The sequence below is a fragment of the Pristis pectinata genome, chromosome 24, assembly GCF_009764475.1.
Source record: "Pristis pectinata isolate sPriPec2 chromosome 24, sPriPec2.1.pri, whole genome shotgun sequence".
NCBI lineage: Eukaryota > Metazoa > Chordata > Chondrichthyes > Rhinopristiformes > Pristidae > Pristis > Pristis pectinata.
This window is the reverse complement of record NC_067428.1, coordinates 12,943,676-12,966,113: the sequence shown is the minus strand read 5'-3', so window position 1 is coordinate 12,966,113 and position 22,438 is coordinate 12,943,676. Positions and strand designations below refer to the sequence as shown.

At 38.2% G+C, this 22,438-nt stretch overlaps 1 protein-coding gene across 1 annotated transcript; it reads left to right on the top strand.

Moving 5' to 3' along the window:
* Positions 1-2,696: 2,696 nt before the first annotated feature.
* On the top strand, positions 2,697-9,406 carry LOC127582620 (la-related protein 6-like). The gene is given in 5 exon segments (XM_052038063.1): positions 2,697-2,722; positions 3,375-3,543; positions 5,104-5,311; positions 7,927-8,086; positions 8,089-9,406. Coding segments are annotated over 4 exon segments (885 nt in total). The 5' UTR covers positions 2,697-2,722; positions 3,375-3,400; the 3' UTR covers positions 8,463-9,406.
* Positions 9,407-22,438: the final 13,032 nt, after the last annotated feature.

Genomic DNA, 22,438 nt, shown 5'->3' with positions numbered 1-22,438 from the left:
GTAAACATCTGAACTACTTACGTATAAACATCTATTCCTAAATAAGGAGACCAATGTTGCACAAAACACTCCAAATGTGGTCTTATCAATGCCTTACTGAGTTATTCACTTAACAAACAGCTGGTCATCAGAACAGAAGAAAGGGTTTTTGACCTGGAATGTTAACTCTGTTTTCTTCCCACAGATGCAGCCTGACCTGCTGAGTATTTCAAGCATTTTCTGTTTTTATTTTAAATTTCCAGCATCTGCAGGTGTTTTTTTTTGATTTTCGAGCCAGCCACCTGCTATCCCAGGCATTTGAAGAAAAGATTTTATTAATGTAAATCCGCTGAGCTGTATAATAGTTATTGTGGTTTAACTCATTGGATCCAGGCAGTGCAATATTGGGCAATCCAGCTGGCTGAAAGGTTAAAAAAAATCCAAAGGGGTGCGGATGGCTAACTTAGAAGAGAGTAGCAGGGATGGAGAAAGTGGGAGAATGGAATAAAATTCCAACAAGAAGCATAGCAAGAGAAAGCATGGTCAAGATAACTGTCAGATTTATGGGCTTGATAGAAAGGTGGTTTAGTGGATAGAGTTGGGCGATCCACACTATTCCTGTGGAGCTCCGAGGGATTCTCATAAAAATAGCATTATTATTTACCTTTTGCGGATGGGGTAGGAGGCAGAGATATTCCACTTGCCCACCAGGATGTGGATACTTCTTAATTTTGATAGGCCCTGATCCACCCTCTCCTAGAAAATTGACTACAGAGCAAAAACAGGGCGGTGACTCCAACCCTTTCACAATGCAGTTAGAAATATTTCTTCTCTTATGTTGATACCCATGAGCTGGGATTTGCACAGGAAGTGGTGTGTCAGTAGAGTCATGGGCTCTATTCATTAACCACACTAAGGATATGTGTGTCTATATGTTTAACATGCCCATTCCAAAAGTCATCAGTTTTAAGTTCGTTAGTAGATTTCTGCCATGGACCTCCAACTTTATTGACATTTTTTCAGTTGCTTCCATCAGTGCAACAAATTATTTGTAAACTATGAGTTTGAGTCTTGGTAAGCCCATACACCACGTTGGATCCATAATACTTATATATCTGTTTATTTGTCTGTTTTGGTTGTCACAATGACTCCTGTATTTGGTTCTAGTCAGTTTCCAATTGATAACATTATTTCATTTGGACAGGTACATGGGGGTTTAGAGGCATATGGGCCAAATGCAGGCAAATGAGACTAGTTCAAGTAGGCACCTTGGTCACCATAAATGGGTTGGGCCAAAGGGCCTGGTTCCAAGCTGTCTGGCTCGATGACTCTATGGACTTTTCTTCCTCATCCTGAAAACTACTTAGACTTTCTCCAACCTGACGTAGATGCCAGGACATAGAAAGATTAGCAAAATTTAAATCTTCTTTAACCAAATGTTATTTTGCACGTAACATAAACATAACATAATGATAGAGAAATGGAGGGCTATGTGGGAGGGAAGGGTTGGATAGATCTTAGAGCAGGATAAAACGTTGGCATAACATTGTGGGCCGAAGGGCCTGTACTGTGCTGTAATGTTCTACAGTTCTATATAACCCATCTGATCAATTCCTGTGACACAAGAGATTTGCAGGACATGGATAGAAAACATTACATAAACCTATTTGATCAATTCCTCTGGATTTTGCAAGAATGCGGGGGAAGTTTATCTTATTTCTTTTCAGGGATATTCTTTGGTCAAAATGAGCTGATGGTTTATAGAATGCATAGGTGTTATGTGCCCTGTGCAGAAGCACAAAATCAATAGAAAAACATCTTAACAAGGGAAATGATATCTTTACTGGATAATTTTTGTCAGTTGTGACTCATTCTTTTGTATGTGGAAAATAATGTTTCTGAAGAATGAAGAATTATTATAAGGTAGGTACTTACCTTTTTTAATAACCATAGCAATTTTAATTAGTAACATAATTGCAATATTCCAAAAGTAAAGATTCCATTATCCTGGCAATATCAGTTTGTTACTGCACCATTATACTAGTTCTATTTGGCACATTGAGTAGCATGAGCAATTTTGTCCGAGATCCTTACGGCTGATAGTCTGAGGAGACTTCCATCAGAACCAGTCACATTACTTCAAACAACGTGAAAGGCTAATGTAACTTTACATTTAAGCAGTAACCATTTTTTCAATATATTACCAACTGAATAATGCTGAATAATTATACATCTGTAACCACACAAAAAATAGGCTGCATGCTAATTGGGATTTAATCAGCATAACTAGTCTTATTGTTTACACCTGAACTCCTCCTTCCCAGTTTTAATTTTCAGTCATCCCCTAATTAGATGGCATTGTTTGATGTCCATGACTTTGTTGAGGTTTTGCTTTCTTTTCCCCCCTTTGCTCTGTAATTAAGATCCCACAATTGATTAGCCTTTTGTTTTAATCCTGTAGTTGAAAAAAATATTTTTCAGATTTCTTGGGTATTATTCAGCACTTTAAAATGACTTATTTCTTCTTGTGTATTATTAGGTTTTTGATTACTTGTTTTTCTTTTTCTCATTTTGAGAAATTTCAGAAAATCATTAATTGCAAGAAGTTGAATTCAGTATGGGGAAACTCCTTTTCACACCTGTGTTCACTTTGCATGATTGTATTTAATTGCTAGCCTGACTTGTTTTCTTTAATCATTTGTTTTATGTCTTGTGATATTATTTCCAGGAGTACATTTTTAAGGTGAGTTTCTGTTTTAACTATACTGAGTATTTTCACTAGTTGTCAACTTTCTAATGTTGAGTACCTTTCAGAAAAAAAATGTTATTTAATCACAACTCTTTTTCAGTAAATCACCACTGTGGCTTGTGATTATACCAGGCAGTGTTTTATTTTCTCTATATTAAACTAACAAGTTTAAAAGCTGTCTAAAAGCTACATTGAGCTTGTTCAGTCTCACTTCTGTAGGAAACAACTGGCCTGGAAAGAGTGCAGACTAGGTTTAAACTTGAGAATGATAGTTTTTTTTCTAGCCACTTGTTTTGATATGTCTCCTTTTTCCTTGGATCTGTATGCTTCACTGTTTCCCTTGTTCCTTTCAGCAATCAGTTATCATTCACTTGGCATCTTTTTAGTTTTGAATATCTTCAAACAACACTCCTGTAATGCCTGAGTATTTGTATAGGTTTACTCTTGTCAGCTTGTAAGACACTGAAATGATGTATTGCTCTATTTGTTTTCTGTAATCATAATATATCACATCCTTTGCATTTTTGACTATCATATTTTATATATGTCCATTGCTCTAGCATTTAAATGATACAAAGTGATTTGCAATTCATTCTGGATTCTTTTGTTGACTCTGCACCTCCTTGATGTTGTTTTTCTCCTATAGCCCTTGTTTTGTTTAAGGTTTTTGCCATGTCCTCCTTGGATTCTTCAGTTCCTTTATTAGTTTCATCCAAGTGCAGTTTTCCAGTGCAAGTGAGGGGGGAAGCTCAGTGTTTTTGGAGAAGAGTCAATAGTGAGGATGCTGAAGAGCTCCAGTGCAACAGTGCACAACAGTAAGTTCTCTGCCTGTCTCGAATTCTGATTATTCCTTGATTTCAGTGTTTGCTTTTAAACTCTGACATTTACAATCCCTTCAACTAGAGGAGTAAGTTGTTTAAGTAGCTTTCACTTTCCTCCTATCTGATTTGTACTTCCTGCCCCATTTATGTGCTTTTGGTTGATGTACACAATAACAGAGATGGGAGTAAAAATCACTCTTTATTTTGTCCAGTTTGTTCTGTACAATTATGATACCCTGACAAGGCAGGAATGAAGGTTGAGAGGGTGGTGGAGAGGAATGTAAAAGCCCATAACCTTTTTGGTGATTTGCCACAGGAAGAAACAGATCCAGCTGTCCCTTTGAAGCAATTTGCTGACTACTAATAAATTGGCAGTCTGTTCCAGAGGTCTGCTAGTTGGATGAAAGAATTTGTGTCCCGATAACAACTTGGATTTGGTCTTAAAATTTTAACCCTGCATCTACCAAATTCACTTGACTGAAATAAGCTGTCACCTGTAATCACAATATTTTCCTTTCGTAATGTTCCTAAGATTACATCATAATGGTGTGTTAGGCCTTTGAGCTCCCTTCTAAAGCAATTTGGTTATTGATTTTTTTTTGAATCACTCCAACAGTCACTCATGATGCCTACTCACTGAGGAGTCCAAAGTGGTAGGCTTTAATACATTTGTATCCTCCCTTAGAGGTGCATACTGTACATAGTACTTCAAATATGGTCTTAGTAATGTCCTACATAATTCTAGTGTAACCACTCTACTTCTGTATTCAATTACCCTAACAGCAATATTCTGTTAGCTCTCCAAATTACTTAAACCCAGCAGCTTCCAACTCTGAGCTGATAATTTAGCATTGAGTTTAGCTAGCTGTGTTTGGAGACTCATCCTTTAGCAGTCAGCTGATGCCAAAAGGGACCTGTATATTAACGCTTTTTAATGAATTGTCTGATAGAACACCCAAATATCTCTGCATCTTGGAGCTCTACACTCTCTCTTGCCACTTAACCCCCCATATCCCAAAGACATACAGATTAGGAAGTTTTGGGCAAGTTATGTCGCCACCAGAACCGTGGCAACACTTGCAGGTTGCCTGCAGAACACTCTCTATGCAAAAGATGTATTTCACTGTGTGTTTCGATATAGATGTGACTAAAGATATCTTAAAGTTTTTATTTTCCCAGCCAAAGTGTACAGTTTCACTTTTATCCTCTATATTCTTTGAAATGCAGTAAAAGTGTACAAAACTGTATACTATTGATGAGTGCCTACATTAATTTTGAACAATTGTGTTTGATAGTACAAGCTTAATGAAGCATTTCAGTGTGCAAACAGGGAAATGAACTGTTAATATAATTTGGGTTTTATTAAACTTTGTGGAAAAAGTTTCAAAAACATCCATGATTTTTCAAAGACTTGGAAAGGAAGTCAGGATCTGGAACCTTGTCATCCCATAGGGTAGGGACAGGGACAAAAGTATTTGCTTTTACATTTGGAAATCTGTAAATTGGCTCCCTAAGTGGTTATACTTTAAATGAATTGTCTTTTTTTTTGTGCAGGAATTACTATGACCTGAGTGATACCAATGATGATTGCTTGGAATCTAATGAATGGATTCCACCTGACTCTGACAAGGTTCAAAAAATAATCTCCCAAGTTGAATTTTACCTGTCTGAGAATTTGGCATCAAATTGTTTTCTGCTAAAGCACATGAAGAGGAATAAATTAGGTTACATCAGCATCAAACTTCTCACCTCCCTCAAAAAGGTAAGTGGCATCAAATAGTCTTCCAATGAAGTTTAGGTCTAAATATCCAAAACAAAAGCTAGGTATAATAAAAACTGAGAGCAACCAACATCTAGGCTACAGTAATTAAATCTTATCCACCATGACTAGTTGCACCTCCAGCCAAGCTGTTCCAGTAAAATTACAACATTGGCATCTATCCAACCATTGCCTGGGTATGTCCTGTCTACAAAAGACAGAGCAAATTCAATCTGGTTTATTACTACCCCGTTAATCCACTATCAATGAAATGACAATCAAAGATATTGCTAGCAACGCTATCAACCAACGCTTGCACTGCAGTAACCTCACAGATGCCCAGTTTAAGTTTCACCAAGACCAATGATTCCTGACCTTTATCCCAGCCTTGGTCCAAACATGGAACAAAGAACTGAATTCCTGAGTTGAAGTGAGTATCTTTGACATCAGGTTAGCACTTGACTGAATGTGATATCAAATAGTTCTGTTGCAAGTCAGTGGGCATCGACGGGAATTTGTTACTGGTTCGAATCGCATTATGAACGATGGAAGATGGTTGTTTATTGGAAGTCAGTTATTGCATTGGAATGCTTAGATTGATTTCTAAAGCCGTATGTTGAGGAACAGGCTACATTAAATCTAGAGCTGCACAATGAGCAAGGGTTAATTAGTAATATTGTTGTAAAGGACCCCTAGGAAGGTGACTATAATGTGCTGGAATTTTACATTGTTCATAGTGATTGCAGTTTAATTGGAAACTAGGGCTTCCATATTTTGTTTCCTCTGTTCTGATTGAGGGACACATTGGCTATGGTAGATTGGGGGAAACTACGTTAAAGGGAATGACAGTGGAATGGCAAGCATTTAAGAAATAATACCTGATTTACAACAAATATGCACAAGACAAAACTCATCAGTAAACCTGGTCCAGGCACTACAGGAGGAATTTTACAAGCCTTTTCCTTGGATTTAACGCCTGTTGTCAGCAACTAGGAGCATTTTAGAATTTGGCGCAGGATGTCAAGAAATTGAAGGGGGAAAAATGAGAACTTAGTAAACTAGCATGCCATAACAAGACTAAGAGCTTCAGCTATGTAAAAAAAAAAATAGCAAGGGCAAATATGGATCCCTTGCAGATAGATGCAGAATTCATAATGTTGTGGGGGGAGGTAATAGAGGAATTGTATGCTTGCTTGTCATCTATAAAGATGGGGGGTGCGTTAAAAATCCAGAAATGCTGAGGAATCAAGGTCCCATGCAATCAAAAAAGTGAATGGCATTCCAGTTTTGAAAGACATAGCCATGAAGATGGTGGATGCTCTAATTATCATGTCATATAAAATTCTATAGATTCTGGAACGATTCTTGCAGGTTGGAAGGTGTAAATGTGACTCGCTGTTTAAAGGAGGGAAAGGAAGGTGTAAACTGCTGACTTGTTAACTTTAGTCACTGAGGAAAACATACTGAAATCTATAATAAAGGATGTGCTGTCAAGCCACTTAGAAAGTAATGATTGAATACGATTTGCCACTTTTCTGCCTACCCTGCCCGTTCATTTATCTTCTTGCAATCTTTGGATTGTGCTTTCCTCAAATGCATATTAATAGTTGTTTATTAGTCAGTGCCATTCTAAATTATTTTGGACTTCTATTTTTTTCCAATAGTTTGCCCACCAGTAAGGTTACACTGACTTGGCTATAATTGTTTGAAGACATTAGGAACCTTGCAACCGTCTAACACCAGACCAGCCAGAGAGGAATGGAAAATAGCAATCCTTTGCTGCTACATTCTTTAATAGATCCTTTAATTCCTTTTATACATTTCTCTTAAATATGCTGAACTGTTAACATTTCCTGACTCTCTGTATACACTTGCTTAACTGCACCAAACCTGCACACCACCCCAATCCCTCTCTCAACCAATTTTTCTATGAATATAGACATGTAGCATTCACTTAAAATGATGCTACATTTCCAACTCCATACACAGATTATCTTTTTGGCCTCTTAATGAGCTCTAGAACGGAGGAAAACAAAAATCTTCTTTTGACTTTATTTGTCAAGTAATTGTCATAAAGTTCTGTAATTTAGAATGGCACTGACTAGCAATTAATATGCATTTAAAGGGAGAACAGATTTTGGGTGTTGACATTACCATCATTTTTTGTTTTAAACACCACCCCTTGCAGTTCCCACACACGGCAAGCTTCTGACCTTTACAATCCATTTCAGCTACAGTCCACTGAAGCTGCATTCTGTGCATCCACCCTGCTATAAGTCAGAATTAGTGGGCCATACATAGTTCAGAGATGCTTTGCACTATGGAACTGGTTAATAAATACTTGTAATTAAAGGGAGTAAGAATGTAAAACAACTTTTATTTACACATAGGGAATATTTTCTAGTGTCTTTGGTTTTGACCGTTAGTTCAATTATGTTGCTAGAGTTGATTGTCAAAGCTTTGATACATTTTTAAAGAACAATTACAGTGCAATTGTAGGAATGTAGATTGCACCAGCTTAGCCTTGACTGTGAATTTAGTTTGTAAATCTATTACAATAACTCTTGCACCACAATTTTTGGGAAAAAAAATACATTTCTGAATTGTTTCCCTTTCAGGTTAAGTGTTTCACTAAGGATTGGAAGGTAACTGCTTATGCTCTGAATTATTCTAATTTGCTGGAAATAAATCAAGAAGGAACAAAGGTTCGGCGAAGAAACCCTGTACCAGAGACCCTTCTGAAAATGCCACCAAGTAAAAGTATATTGGCATGGAACTTCCACAGGATTCTCCAGAGAATAGTGGTGAAAAACATGCCCAAATAAATGTTATGGAAATGGCAATAAAAATTCTTTCTATTTATGGCTCGATCAGTTCAATCCACCTCTTGCAGCCAGGTAAGGAAATTCCTGCTGAATTGAAAAAATATACATTGAAATATCCTGAGGTTGGAAGTCAAGTTTGTGTTTTGATTGAATATGAAAACCATGAAGGAGCTAGAAAGGCCTATGAAGAACTTGGCCAAAGACACTGCTGTAATGGTGAGAATCTAAAGGTTGTCATACTAACAAGAAAGGTGCCAAAAAAAATCATTGGTTTAGATACAGAAGAATTAGAGGACTTGAAATCAAACTATAAAAATCCTTCAAGATGACCAACAAAGAAAGGGCAGTTTCAATCTTCTATGGAAGAGTCTTTGTATAGTTCTTCTGAATCTGATGGTGCTACTTCACCTACCTTTGTCCAGAGGTATCTGCAGCACCAAGTATGTGATGTCTATGACTGCAATAGTCAAAAGTTGAGTCCATGCATGGCTTCAAGGTCCCAATCATGGAGTGACCATTACAGTCCATGCCTTCCTCATGGAAGTCTAGCTTATCATAATCCATCACCCCTAACAGATTTTGTTGGGCAAGGGTTTTGGTCAAATTCCAAAACGAATCTAGAGCTTACTAAAAAAAATTCCATGACTCCTCATCTGATAGTGGGAGTTGTTCTGGAAGTTCCTGGGTGCAACAATGCAAGTTAGCTGCTTGTCAGATCACCTCTTTAGAAATCAGCCCGGCCACATTTAGACAGTCAGTAAGGAAGCCCCACAGTGGTACAGGCCTTCCACCTGGATTGATCAGTCTTCCTTTTGACCCAGATGGTACCAAAGGCTTTCATAATAGCATTGGAAGAGGGAGAATAGTTCTAAGACACTGAATGGTATTTAAAGTTAACACACTTGGGTGACTTGAGGCCAGGTCTCAATTTATGATGGCCACTTGTCTCATGGCACAATAAATGTAGGATTTGTAATGCAGTTTACAAGGAACTGAAGTCTGTACACAAACTATCTTTTGAATGTCTTACATTTATTGACACTTTCTTCCAGGGTATGTTAAAGTTGAGGTACTCTGCTGCACATTTCAACTTTGGGAGAGCATGATGCAATTCCTAAACAATTAGAATAACAATGTTAAGTAAACTATTGTGACACATGATGTACAAAAATTGGAATATAATTGTGTACAATGTACTTGAAGTATCATGGACCAGTTCAAATTCCTCTTTGGAGGCTGGTGAACTATCTATTGTACTATAGGATTGATCAGTTTAAATATACTCTGCACTAATAAATAATTGCATACTGAAGTGTTATGTTAATTGTAATTGGCTGGTGAGAAATGTTGCTCATTATGGATTGTGGTACATGGAGTAACAAATTGCACTTGTAGTTTTCATTTGATCCACTGTTTATGCAAGTCAATGACAATTCTTGCATTAATACATCAATATAGGATGAAAGGCTTCAACAGACATTGTGATTTTAAAGCAAAAAAACTTAAGTTAATCTTTTTGTAGCTACTAACCAACTGATTTGATTTCTAAACCATCTTCCACTAGTGATCTAAAATTCTATTTAATGTGCTAATCACTGGGAATTCCCAATGAACTTTTCCCAAGGGAAAACCAGCAATAATATCTATTTTTTTCCCTGTATTTTACACTACAATAAGTGAATCCTATATCCAGCACTATTTTGGTTTGTAGGTAATCTACAAGATCATGTAGAGTTTTTACTTCAGCTGCACTACTATTACAGGGAGTGGAACACGCTCCATTTAGCTAATAATTGCAGTAACCAACTTAAACCTCCTGAATTGTGACCAACACTGAGCTTCTGGTCAAAGAAAGTCTGAAATCTTAATGTGCTATTTCCAATTTAATAAAAAATTTTTAATTCCATTATTTTTTTTTAAAAAATTGTCTTGAGGTAACATGAAAAAGATGACGTACCAATTGTTGTGTGGCCCTATTATACATTTTAAAATATATACTAGCTTCTATAGATATGCATACTGTACCTCTTTAATTGCTATCCAGACCAACAAATCACTTCCAATATTAATCATTCTCTGAGATGCCTAAGTATCTCTGTGGGCTAGATGCTGGAACTTTAGGTGGAGTGTATGAGGGTGGAAAACAGTCCAACCTTCTAGGCAGTCAATATCGTGCCACCCTGCTCACTTTTTGTGGTCCTTGCTGAATTATGACTGACAATTGAGGAGTGGTTGCAACTGGTTCTCGGTCAGTGTGACCAGATCAAAACATATGAAATGTCTAAATGGTATGTAATTTAGGCTGTTTCATTCCAGGAAAAAATATGCCTTGCAATTTTTTTTGCCATGTTCAAAAGCCAATATTTTCTGCAACAGGCTACATTCTTTAAAGTTCATCCTGCAGTGTGGGAAGTGCCTTACTAATGTCATAGCACTTCATGATGGGGAACCATGTGATGCTAAGACAGCCTCCACTCTTGAACAAACAGCATATACAAATACCTGCTTGTTGGTGTTTGCACATACTCCATACCAGAAAATTTAATGCAACATTGAATGACTTCAAGTACAAATTCAATTCCTGGTTTACTGTAGGATTTGTAGGTCCTGATGCATTCTAATGGTACAATTGTTCTTGTTATCTCCTAGCTTGGGGACTAAGGATGACTTTCAACACCTAATCATCCACTGAACTCTTTGGCTGCTTTATCTTCTGATAAGCATTAATATTGGTTATTTCACACATGATTATTAAAATCATTTAAGTAAAGACTTGAACTGTGATTTTTGTTAAGATGCAGAACATAAACCATGTAGTTTTCAACATTCAAGTGCCAGGAAAGTGCTATCATATTAGCTGGGCAGATATAACTTCAAACAAATTTCTCCAGTCAGCATTAAACCTGGAGCTTCTAACCTTGTGAATGAGTTTAACTGCAGCTTGCAAGATGCTGCTTATTCCTTTTTGAACCTGTGATTCTTGCCAGCTCTCTACCTGCTAGTCTAGTTGTAATTTAAAGCTTGTTACTGACTTCTGGGAATCAAAACCCCACTGAACTTGAGTGAATTAAATCATTCCTATCCAATTGGTGGAAATTTTCATTGAAACATTTAACTTTCATTGTCATAAGGCGATGAGCTCTGTGGAAAGCACTACTCTTAAATAAATGCCCTGCTTCCAATGTGCATCTTTGGAAATTTTATTCTCTAGTATCATTGTAAAATGAGATGATTCAAAATCCTGAGTCAAAATGGATACAATAGATACAACTTGCAAAATATTTAAATTGGTTATCATAAAACTGACAGTTGAGTATAACTACCCTATATTACAAATGTTTCTATATAAATGCTAAAGGATCAATTTGATGTGGGTTGGCTGAGAAAATATTTGCATCTGTCTGGAAGTTAGATGCAAACACCAGTGGCAACATACATAAGCTACAAACGTTCATCACACAGATTTTTTTTCCCTGCAATTTTCTACACAATCCCAATCTTGCTGCCTTTGCTTTAAATATCTATCTACACTTTGCTTTTTCCTGCATTATAAATTGCAGAACATAATTATTGTTTAAAATGCATTGCTAAAAGATAGCTTTCCACAAACTTTCCACTAATATTGCTTATTAAATTTGTTTGATTTAATTGAATACATGCCAATTTGTAATCTACCCAAAATTCCCTACAGTCTGGAGAGGTCCTAGAGGATTGGAAAACTGCAACGTAACATGCTATTCACAAAAATAAAAAATTGGGAGATAAAAGTGGAAAACTATAGGCTAGTTAGGAAAATAATGGAATCCATTATTAAAGAGGTAATAACAGGTCATCTGTCAGTGATTTTCATGAAAGGGAAATCACATTTGACAAATGTGCTAGAGTTGAGGATGTAACAAGCAGATAAAGGGAAACCAGATGTGGATTTACAAAAAGCATTTGATGAGAAGCACATCAAAGGTTACTACAAAAGATAAGTGTGCATGGGGTGAGAACAACATATTGGTGATCTACAGAAAACTGAGTCAGGATAAATGGGTCATTTTCAGATTGGCAATCTGTAACTAGCAGAACGCCACAGAAATAAGGATTGGGGCTGTGATTATAATCTATATTTGAATGAAAGGACTCTGAACTATAGCTAAATTTGCTGATACCAAATTATGTGGGTTAGCTGGTTGTGAATGGGTAAAAAGATGGCAGATGCTGTATAATGAGGATAAATGTGAAGTTATCCACTTTGGAAGGAAGAATGAAAAGGCAAATTATTTAAATGAAATGTTGCGGTACAAGAGATCCTGGTACATGAAATGGAAAAGGTTGGTGTGCTGCTACAGCATATAATTAAGGCTAATGGAATGTTGGCCTTTATTCTAAGGAGATTGGAGTATAAAAGCAGGGAAGTTTTAGTGCAACTTTACAGGGTGTTAGTGAAATGTAGTTGGAATACTGTGTAGATTTTTGGTCTACATAACTAAGAAAGGATGTACTTGGGAGTCAGTACAGAGAGGATTCACTAGATTGATTGCAGGGATGAAGGGGTACTTTTATGAAGAGATGTTCAACCTATTCTCATTGGAGTCTAGAAGAATGAGAGGTAATCCATTGAAACAAAAGATTCTGTAGGGGTTTGAGAGCATGTTTTTCCCTAGTGGAGGTATCTTGAACTAGGGTGGAATACTTTCAGAATAAGGGTTACCCTTTTCAGGTGGAGGTGGGGTGAATTTCTTCTGAGGGTCATGTCTCTTTGGTGTGACGTAGAGGCAGAGTCATTGATTATATTAAGACAGAGAATGACTGACATTTGAACTGTAAAGGAGAAGAGGGGTATGGAGAGAGACTGGAAAGGTTGTGTTGAGGTCAATATTGGATCAGCCATGATCTTGCTGAATGACAAAGCATTGCCTAAGGGGCAGTTGGCCCATTCCTGTTTCCGATGTTCAAAGGATTCTAAATGGCCTGTCTTTGGAAATTCTGAATACTTGGATCACTTGGAAATGAATTCTCTATTTGGTGGTTTAATTAAAAATATATTTTTGTATCTTATTTTTCACAAAAATAGCTGTTATAAATACAAAAGATACCTCTGACATCCTTAGAGGAGCAACTTCCACCTCTCAACAGAAGATCTTGCCCATTATTTTCCAACTTCTGTGATTGGAGAGGCCATTAATTCCCTTACCACTAATTATCAACCAACTTTATAATTTGTGATAAATTTTATTTGCACATACACAATTTAAAATATTGTATTGGAGTGAATTTTGAAATATCATCATAAAGTCAGTGTGATCCCAAGTTCATTAGTCTTCAATCCCTAGACGCTTTTTCATTGTAGCAGACATCGAGACTGCACAGAACTCCTGAACTGCTTCTAGAGCTGCAGAATCTGCAATCCTACACTTCTTGGATACAGGATGTGTGATCATGTCTGTGGAATGTCGTTTTTCCTTTTTGACTGAGTCAAGAATTTTTGTGGAAATGTCAGTTACTGGAGATAACTCACCAGGCTTTGGTAAGGCTGTGTTGCAACTGCTGTCTTTTACAGAACTGCAAAATGGCATATGTGGATTCCAGTCTGATAACTCATCATTGAATAGACCATAAATACTAACACTGTAGAAGAAGTCCATGGTTGTAATTATGTCTGCAAGCTCAGGGACTTCATAATCGGAGGACATCAGCTCCTTGGGCAGGGCCAGGGATCCCATGCTGTCTTCAAAATTTCTTTCAAATGTCGTAGACAGACTTGACATTTCATCCCAAGGAATCTCCCTGGCATTTGATATGCTTTCAGCTGTGCTATTTTCTTCTGAATTTTCCTGGTTAATTTCAATATCTGTTCTGAATTCATTTAGATCTGCACTACTGGAAAGTTTTCCTGATACTGTAACGGGTGAATTGTTCAATGATGCCTTGTGAAATGGGATGCAATCAAACATCTTCATGGCATCTTCTAATGAAACCTCATCAGGCAGTGCATCTGACACCTGAGTAATTGGACTTGAGTCTTTGCTTTTTACTATCCTTTCATTGGAAATTAGTTCATTTAACTCTTCTTCACTTACTGCATCCAGTGCAGCAAGCATTTGTTCTTCATCATCCTTTAACGGGGTTTTATTACAGATTGAAGAAACTGCACATTTTTGTTTTTCCTGTTCATTATTAGAAGTAGGGCTGACTTTTGAGGTCAATTGATCAGAAGGAGTTTCCTGAACTGGTGTATCTACGGGCAATGGAGTTACCTTACTCCTTGCATCTTCAGGCTTCAAAGCCTTTGGAGACTGATTATTTTGGTTTTGTCTTGGGTTACGATGCTGTTGCAATTGAGTTTGATGATTTGGCAATTCAGTTTGAAACCTTGCAGAAACATTTGATACATGAGTTTTACTATTGATAGGAAATAATGGACCAGAATATGCAACTTGGTTTCTTCCTGGAAGCAGAATTGGGGTTTGTTGATAGTAGACCGGGGGTGGTTGATAAATACTATTGTTGTGATCAGATGGTGAACAGTAAAGTGGAGAAGGGTATTGAAGGTCAGGGTGTGCAGGGATTGTTGCTGTGTTTAAAATAAAGTTTTGACTGTAGAATGGTGAAGCAAGTCTAGATGGCAATTCACAGTGGATTCTATTACTTCCAAAATTGTGTATTCTGGGGTCATACAGACAACCACATGGTGCAACGTGGAATCCTGTTTTTCAAGAAAAAACACATAAATCCACATTCACTTTTCAATAGAACAATCTTCACAATACTTTTGGCTCAGAAATACATTTGTAAACCTATGTGTTTATCTCTTTCTGGTACTTGTCTGCACTTTGCAGGTAGGTGTATACTTTATTACATTTTCATGGCCATAATGGAACTGATCATCAGTTACCACACATTTTGCAATGCCCATACGCATGGCTCATAGTTTTTGTAGTCGGGCTTTGTTTCATGTAGTTGACAGGCAATGAATGAGCTTGGTCAAGAATCTCTTACACTGAAGAATTAAGAAATCCAGAGGCTGCTGTGTGCAGTCAAGCCAGAAGTCATCACTTTGAAGTGGAACTAATTCTCAAAGGTGGATGGAGCATTTGGGTCCCAGCAATGGGCCCACTTACTTTTGTGGGATCAGAAGACACAATCACGTGCAAAAATCACACTGTAGGGATTTTGTTTTTTTTAAAGTATTACTGAATTGTGCTGTGGTTCCTTTTGGGCTCTAATGAGCCAACCAATCTGTTCAGAATCACCATGCAAAGTGGGCACAGTGCCCATTTTGCCAGCAACATCTTGTGTTGTAATCCTTTAAAATGTGTAGGACCCTATTTCAGATTAAGGACTTGGTCAGACTGGGCATGGTAGTTTAAATGTGTCTATCACCTCAGTTTTCAGGATAAACAAAGCCTTTTGCTACTCCTGATTTAGCTTCATTTTCTTTTTATTATTGATCATTCACATTGCCATGCCACCGTTACTAAATTTTACATATTTTCTTGTTTGAATTTGAAACACTATGCTGTGCTATTTCTCAGCCACCCTTTAAAATTTTTATCTGCTGATTACAGATAATCTGAAGCAAATTGTGATGGCAGAGTGCTTGGTCATCCTCCATATAAGTAGCCTGACCAATTAAGTAAAATATGGATTATTTATGTTGACAATATGAATTTTGTCATTCTGTTTCTGTTTCTACAACAACATGACATCAAAAAACTGTAGAACATTTAGATACTGTTTTGCATCAGCATATCAAATGATTCCAGTAGTTCATTCCTTGGATACATCTCAAAAACAATTGATGATATAAAATAATTCCAACAGGATTCCTTTATTTTATTAGAATCAAACCTTCTATCTGCCCAGGTGAGATTGGTTGATTCAGCCTATTAGAGGAATTAAGCAGGTGTTACTCCTAATCTATTTGAGTTGGTACAGCTGACAAAGTGCATTCAATTTTTTGAGCCATTGCAAATTTACCAGCACATCACTTTTAAACCATGTCCTACTTAATATTTTTTCAAGTCAGTTTATTGAAAATTTGCTCTTATTTCAAAATATTTCAAATAATGGTACAAGAAAGTTAGTGAACTTAAGTTGAAAAATTTCAATGACCTGATGATTTCCTCCTGAATTTTCGAGCTGGTGGCTTTAAAGGTAATGGATGCTCTGGTTGCCATCTTCTAAGATTAAATAAATTCTAGAATTGTTCCTGTGGATTGGAGGGTAGCAAATGTAACCCTACTCTTTAAGAAAGAAGGGAAATGGAAAATGGGGAACTAACCTGTTAGTCCAACTTAAGGGGTAGGAGAAATGTTGGAATCTATAATGAAAAATGTAACAGCAGTGCATCGTGATAAGAATACGACAATTGAGCAGAGTCTTGTAGATTTATTAAAAGTAAATTGTGTTTGACTAGAGTTTGTTTTTGAGTATCTGACTCATAGAATTGATGAGGGAAGCTGTGGCTCTAGTGTATTTGGATTTCCAGAAGGCTTTTGGTAAGTGCAACACAAATTAGAGCAGATGGAATCGGGCAATATCATGACGTGCACAGAACTGGTTATTGGGCAGAATGCAAAGAATGGGAATAAATGGATCCTCCTCAGCCTGCAAGCTCTCACCAGTGAGGTAGGCCATTTAGGACTGAAATGAGGGGAAATTTCTTCCCTTGGACTGAACCTTTGGAGCTCGATTCCAGAGGGCTGTGGAGGCTTATTCATTGTTCATTTAAAATGAAGATCAATGGATTTTTGGATATTAAGGGCATCTAGGTACATGGTGATTATGCTGGCAAATGGCACTAAGGTAAAAGATCAGCCATGATCTTGATCAAATACTCTGCGGGCTTGAGGGCCAGATGACCTACTACTACTCCTAATTCTCATACTCCTATAGTCTTTTTGCCATTAGTTATTCAGTTATGTTGACTTGGCTCAGTTAGTATGATCAACCTGCCTGAAGCCTGTAGATTTGAATCTTGCTATGGTTGTCAGTACCTAATCGAGACTAATGCTTTAGTGCAATGCTGAAAGGATGCAGAATTGCCAAAGGTACCATATTTTGAATAAGATGTTAAATGGAGGCTCAATCTACTCAATCACTTGGTTGTAAAAAAAATAATATGGCACTATTTGCAGGGCAAGAATTTATATTGGTGTCCTGGTCAAACCGTCTCCCAAGAAACACAAAATATTATTCATTTATATCCTGTTAGTGGGATCGTGCTATAGGTTGCTGTAGTGGTATCAGTTCCTTCAGGGCAGGACTCCCTCAGTACCACACTGCATTGCCTACTGTAGCTCAGTTGCCAGCATTTGCAACACTGAGTCAGAAGGTTTTGTCTCTAAACCCAAAGAACGCAAATCTGGGCTGACACCTAGTGCAGGACTAAGGAAGTGCTCCAGTATTAGAGATGGAGTTCAGAGCAAGTGCTGCACTGTTGAATGTGCTGTCTTTTGAATGAAATATTAAACCAAGACCCTATTTGCTCTTTTGGGCGGATATAAATGATCGTGTGACATCACTCTGAAGAGCCAGGGGCAGTACAAAGCCTTCTTTTTCAGAAAATGGGGCTCTCCACCCCCCCCCCCCAACTGCTATTGATGGAACCCTCACCTGCATCTCCTCTATTTCCCGCACTATTGCCCTTGCCCCCACCCGGGGGGGGGGGGGGGGGGGGAGGGGAGGGGAGAGGAGGGGAAGATGTGCTCGGTGGTGGGATCCCGCGCAAATTAACTACTGCATTATTATCGTGAGTACAATTCGAAAGTGTCATCGACTGTAAAGTGTTTTCTCACTCCCCAGAGGAGTGGTGAGCCCTGCGCTATAAAAAGGAAAATCTTTTCCTCTTTAGGTCGAAATAACAAGAGAAAGAAAGAGAAATCGGAGCACCCGCAGGTGAGGGCAAGGACAGTGCAAGTTAATATTAGATACGAGTTAAGTTCGGGGAACCAAAGGATACGGCATCTATGTAAAAGGGGTTGACTTGTGAAAATCTAAGAACTTAATCCAAAGAAATCCGACCTTGATGTTCTTGTAGAACGTATCGTCTTGTGGCCGAACCTGATGGGAATTGGGCTACAGGTTGTCCTGGGAGAGGGAGACGGGACCTCTGTGAAAATCCCTCATTCTGAAGTCCCGTCGAACGCTGCATTTTGAGTCCACTTTTTTTAATTCGGGGAGAAAGACACTTTACCGTGTTAATGACTTACGGTAACGCCAATGTTTATGTAAATGTCTCCACGGAGATGATGTTCCAAAGTATAACGAAATGTTCGGAAAAGGAACAATTAAAAATTCTAAGGAAGAACTGACACGTTCTAAGCACAAATTGAAAATTCTCTCATTCAACAATTAACTGAACTAGCTGCATCAAGATCAAACCTTTGTAAGATACAGAGAGAATTAAAACGTCAAACATGGGTTAAATATATTGTATTCCTAAATGTTCCTTTTATTGTACAATTTGATATTGAGATGCCTTCTGTCATTTTTCCGTGATCAAGTAGCCCTTTTAATCTATCCGTTTTCCGTTTAATGAAGAAAGATGTTACTGCACTGGAGAGTGTGCAGAGGAGATTTACCAGCATGTTGTCAGCACTGGAACATTGTGACCATGAGTAGCACAGGAGAAAGCAAAAACTGTGGAGCGCTTAAAATTGAGGGGCCTAAATGGATTAGTTAGGAAAGCCCTGTTTCCCTCAGTAGAGGGGTCAAAAACAATGGGCTTTTTTGGTAGAAGGATTAGAAGGGAGAGGAGGAAAATAAACGTACCCAGAGGGTGGGAGGGGTCTGGTACTCGCCGTCTCACAGTGTGGTAGAAGCAGAAATCCTCATCACTTTTAAACAGTAATTGGATGTGCGCTTTAAGAGTCATGATATATAAGGCTGCAGACCTTGTTCTGAAAGGTGGGTAGCTCTTTGATTGGCACAGGCACAATTGGCTGAATGGTGTTCTCCTGTGCCATAGTTTCTGCGATTTAAGTTTTACCGCAAATGCAGGCGAGACATTTGTTCGCGAATATTTGGGTTTTCTGGTGTGGAGCCTCCTGATGTGCCAATAAGTTCAGTGAGGGGGCAAAAGTGTATGGTGTGCAGGCTGCTGATGTAGACACTGTCTAGAGGTGCAAGATCATCCTTCTGCAAATGCTGGGCTATACCAATGATACTTTTCTTGTAGAATACTCATTGATTTTTCAGAAGCTAATCTAGAATTTTATTGCTGGATGATAGCCCTAACAGTACCTTTGGGAGAAGGTGGGCAGTTTCCAAACTAACGGTGTTACTGTGATGATGGTGCCTATCTATACCCTTGCAGTATATGAAATGCACACAAGAGAATAATTATCTGAATTATTTCTTTAATGACCACTTAACTGTCTGATTTCAATCTCTGGTTCCACTTTATCCTCACCAGATCCTTCTCATACCACTGTAGTTGGCTTTCCTGTAAGAAAATGCTTGGTCTACTTATCCCACCTCCTTCCCCATACAAGATCCTTCATTGTTGAACCAAAACTACTATACTGGTCAAGGAAATTTTCCTGAACACATTTCAAAAATTACAGCCCTTTGTCATTCAATGTTAATTAACTTGCTTAATATTGGTGTAATGGAAATCTCAAAAACACTGTTCTAAAGTTCCTGCACATCTCTGTAATTTCCTTTGCAGGTTTGTAAGATTTATACCTTCCTATCACTAATTGTTGGCCTAAGAATACTCTCAATAATGTGATGGCGTCCTTGCTTCCTATTCCTAGCAAAATGGATTTTGTCTTTGACCCTCAAGGACATCATCTCTTTCCAGCACACTAATCAGATCTTCCACACTGGCTCCTTTTGTCCTTGCCTATCTTTCCTGAACACCTTGTATGTGAAAATATGAAGCACTCGGCCCCCTCCTCCTTTTGAGTCATGCTTCATTGATCAATAAAAGTATTGATCAACTTTTCACTGTATTGGACATCCTCTCACTCTGCTGGTTACCCCTTCGAGGTTTTGGTTGGCCTCTCACTATAGTGGTTCGTGTTCTATTGTGTCCTTGTGCTCTGGGATAAGTGGTTGTCAATAAACAGCTGTTGCTGGCAGCTCCTTGACATTTCCTTGGTATCAGAATGTTCAACATGATGAAATGTGCCCACTTAAAAGTCATCATTTGATTGTATCTATGTCTTAAAGTAACTTTTATAAATTTTCACTTCTGTGGTAGATTATATTTCTTTATTCACTGGCAATATTTTACAGATCAAATCATCAGACTCGGATGTGCTTTTGAGATTTGTGCTGCACTGTATAAAAGACTTTATTTGTTCCTTTTATCAAAATATGTAGGAAACTGGTGCCCAGTAAACCAAATCCATCACTGAAATAACCTTGCTGTGTCATTTGGACAAATCACATTCTGATTCATTCAACTTTTTGGATGTTTTATTGTAGGTGAACACATGACCTAAAACAAGGAAATGAAGGTCAAAGTATTTTCTGTTCTCCTACTTTGCAGCAGTTAAAGTCAATTTGGAGATTTGAAATTGTTTATAAATGCCACCTGATCTGTGCACTGCTTCCTGCATTTTCTGTTTGTTTCATATTTTCACTGTCTGCATTTTTAAAAAATCTGATCATTGTTTTACCCATCGGTAAATTGATGCCTGTTTTGCTTTCTACTCTGGTCCTGTCTTTTTTATTCCTGGATGAATGCAGCTTTGACAACACTTAAGAAACTTGACAACACTTAAGAAACTTGACAACACTTAAGAAACTTGACACCACTTAAGAAACTTGACACCATACAAGACATAGCAGCCCACTTGATAGACACCCTATCTACAACAATTTGCTCTTTCACCACTGCACAGTAGCAGCAGTTTGTACCATCTATAAGATGCACAGCAGCAACTCACCAAGACTCCTTTGACAGCACCTTCCAAACCCACAGCCTCTACCAGCTAGAGGGACAAGGGCAGCAAAAGTATGATAGTACCACCACCCAGAAGTTGCCCTCCAAGGCACACCCCATCCTGTCTTGGAAATATATCACCATTCCTTTAGCATCACTGGGTCAAAATCCTAGAACTCTCTCCCTAACAGTGTTGTGAGTATACCCACACCTCAAGGATTGCAGCAGTTGAAGAAGGCAGCTCACCATCACCTTCTCAAGGGCAGCCGGGGATGGATAATTAAATGCTGGCTTGACCTTGAAGTCCACATCCCTTGAATATATTTTAAAAAATCTGTAACTTTAGCTAAAGCAATCTGATAATTAAAATGATACTGACTTGGTTTTCCATTTAAAGTATTGCTTCCCAAAAGTCCCCAGTCATCGGTTTAACTCTTTCTATATGTGCCTAATCTCTATTCTTTTTCATCAATGCAGATGCTTTTATTCAGATTTTCAACAATTACAGGAATCCTTTGAATCTGCAGTTTGACTTTTATGAGTGTCCCTGTCAAGGAAAAATAATGTTTCTACAGACATCTGAAGGCTGATGTCCAGCAGAAAACCTGAAGAACAGATGGTGGGTGGAAAGAGTACAGGAGATCCAGTAATGTGCTGATGACCATGATGTACAGATTCTTCAGGCCATCTACGGTCCAAACATCCAAAGCTCATTCTGCTGAGAGACCAGAATGGAGAAGAGTTTATCAAGGGGAGAGAGGCAGCTAACACCTGCTGGAAGGAGCACTCTGAAGGTGACATTATGTGTGGCTCTCTTTCCTGGACATGTGTAACCTTGTCCATATCCACAGCAAACTGTCTGGTCCAGCTTTACCTCTATCCCAGATTGACAAAAAAGGTCAAAGAATCCATTTGCCAACTGAAATCCCACAAGGTGTTGGAAGACATGATATTCCTGTTGAGGTTCTAAAACCTGGAGAGCAACTTCAGTGACAGATTTTACAATCTCATCTACCATGTGTGAGAAGGGGAGGATATGTCAATGGAACTTGGACACTGTAATCATGACCATCTTCAAGGAAAGAAAATAATCCAATTGCACTACTGAGGGATAGAGGGTCTTCCTCCACCATTTCCTTCCAGTGGTTTAAGAACTGTTGCCCAAATCCAGTATGTTCTGTCAATCCAGAAGTACAATGCACAGAATCTTCACCATGCATCAACTGCAAGAGAAATGCAGGGACCAACAACGAATGGTATGCATGGCCTTTTGTGACCTCACAAAAGCCTTTGAGAGGAACTGTGGAGCCTCCTTCTCAAATTTGGCTGCCTACAGTAATTATTCTCCATCTTGCATTCCCAATTCAAGATCTTAAGCAGCAGGTCCACACAGATCAGTCTTAGTGCAGACTGGTGTCG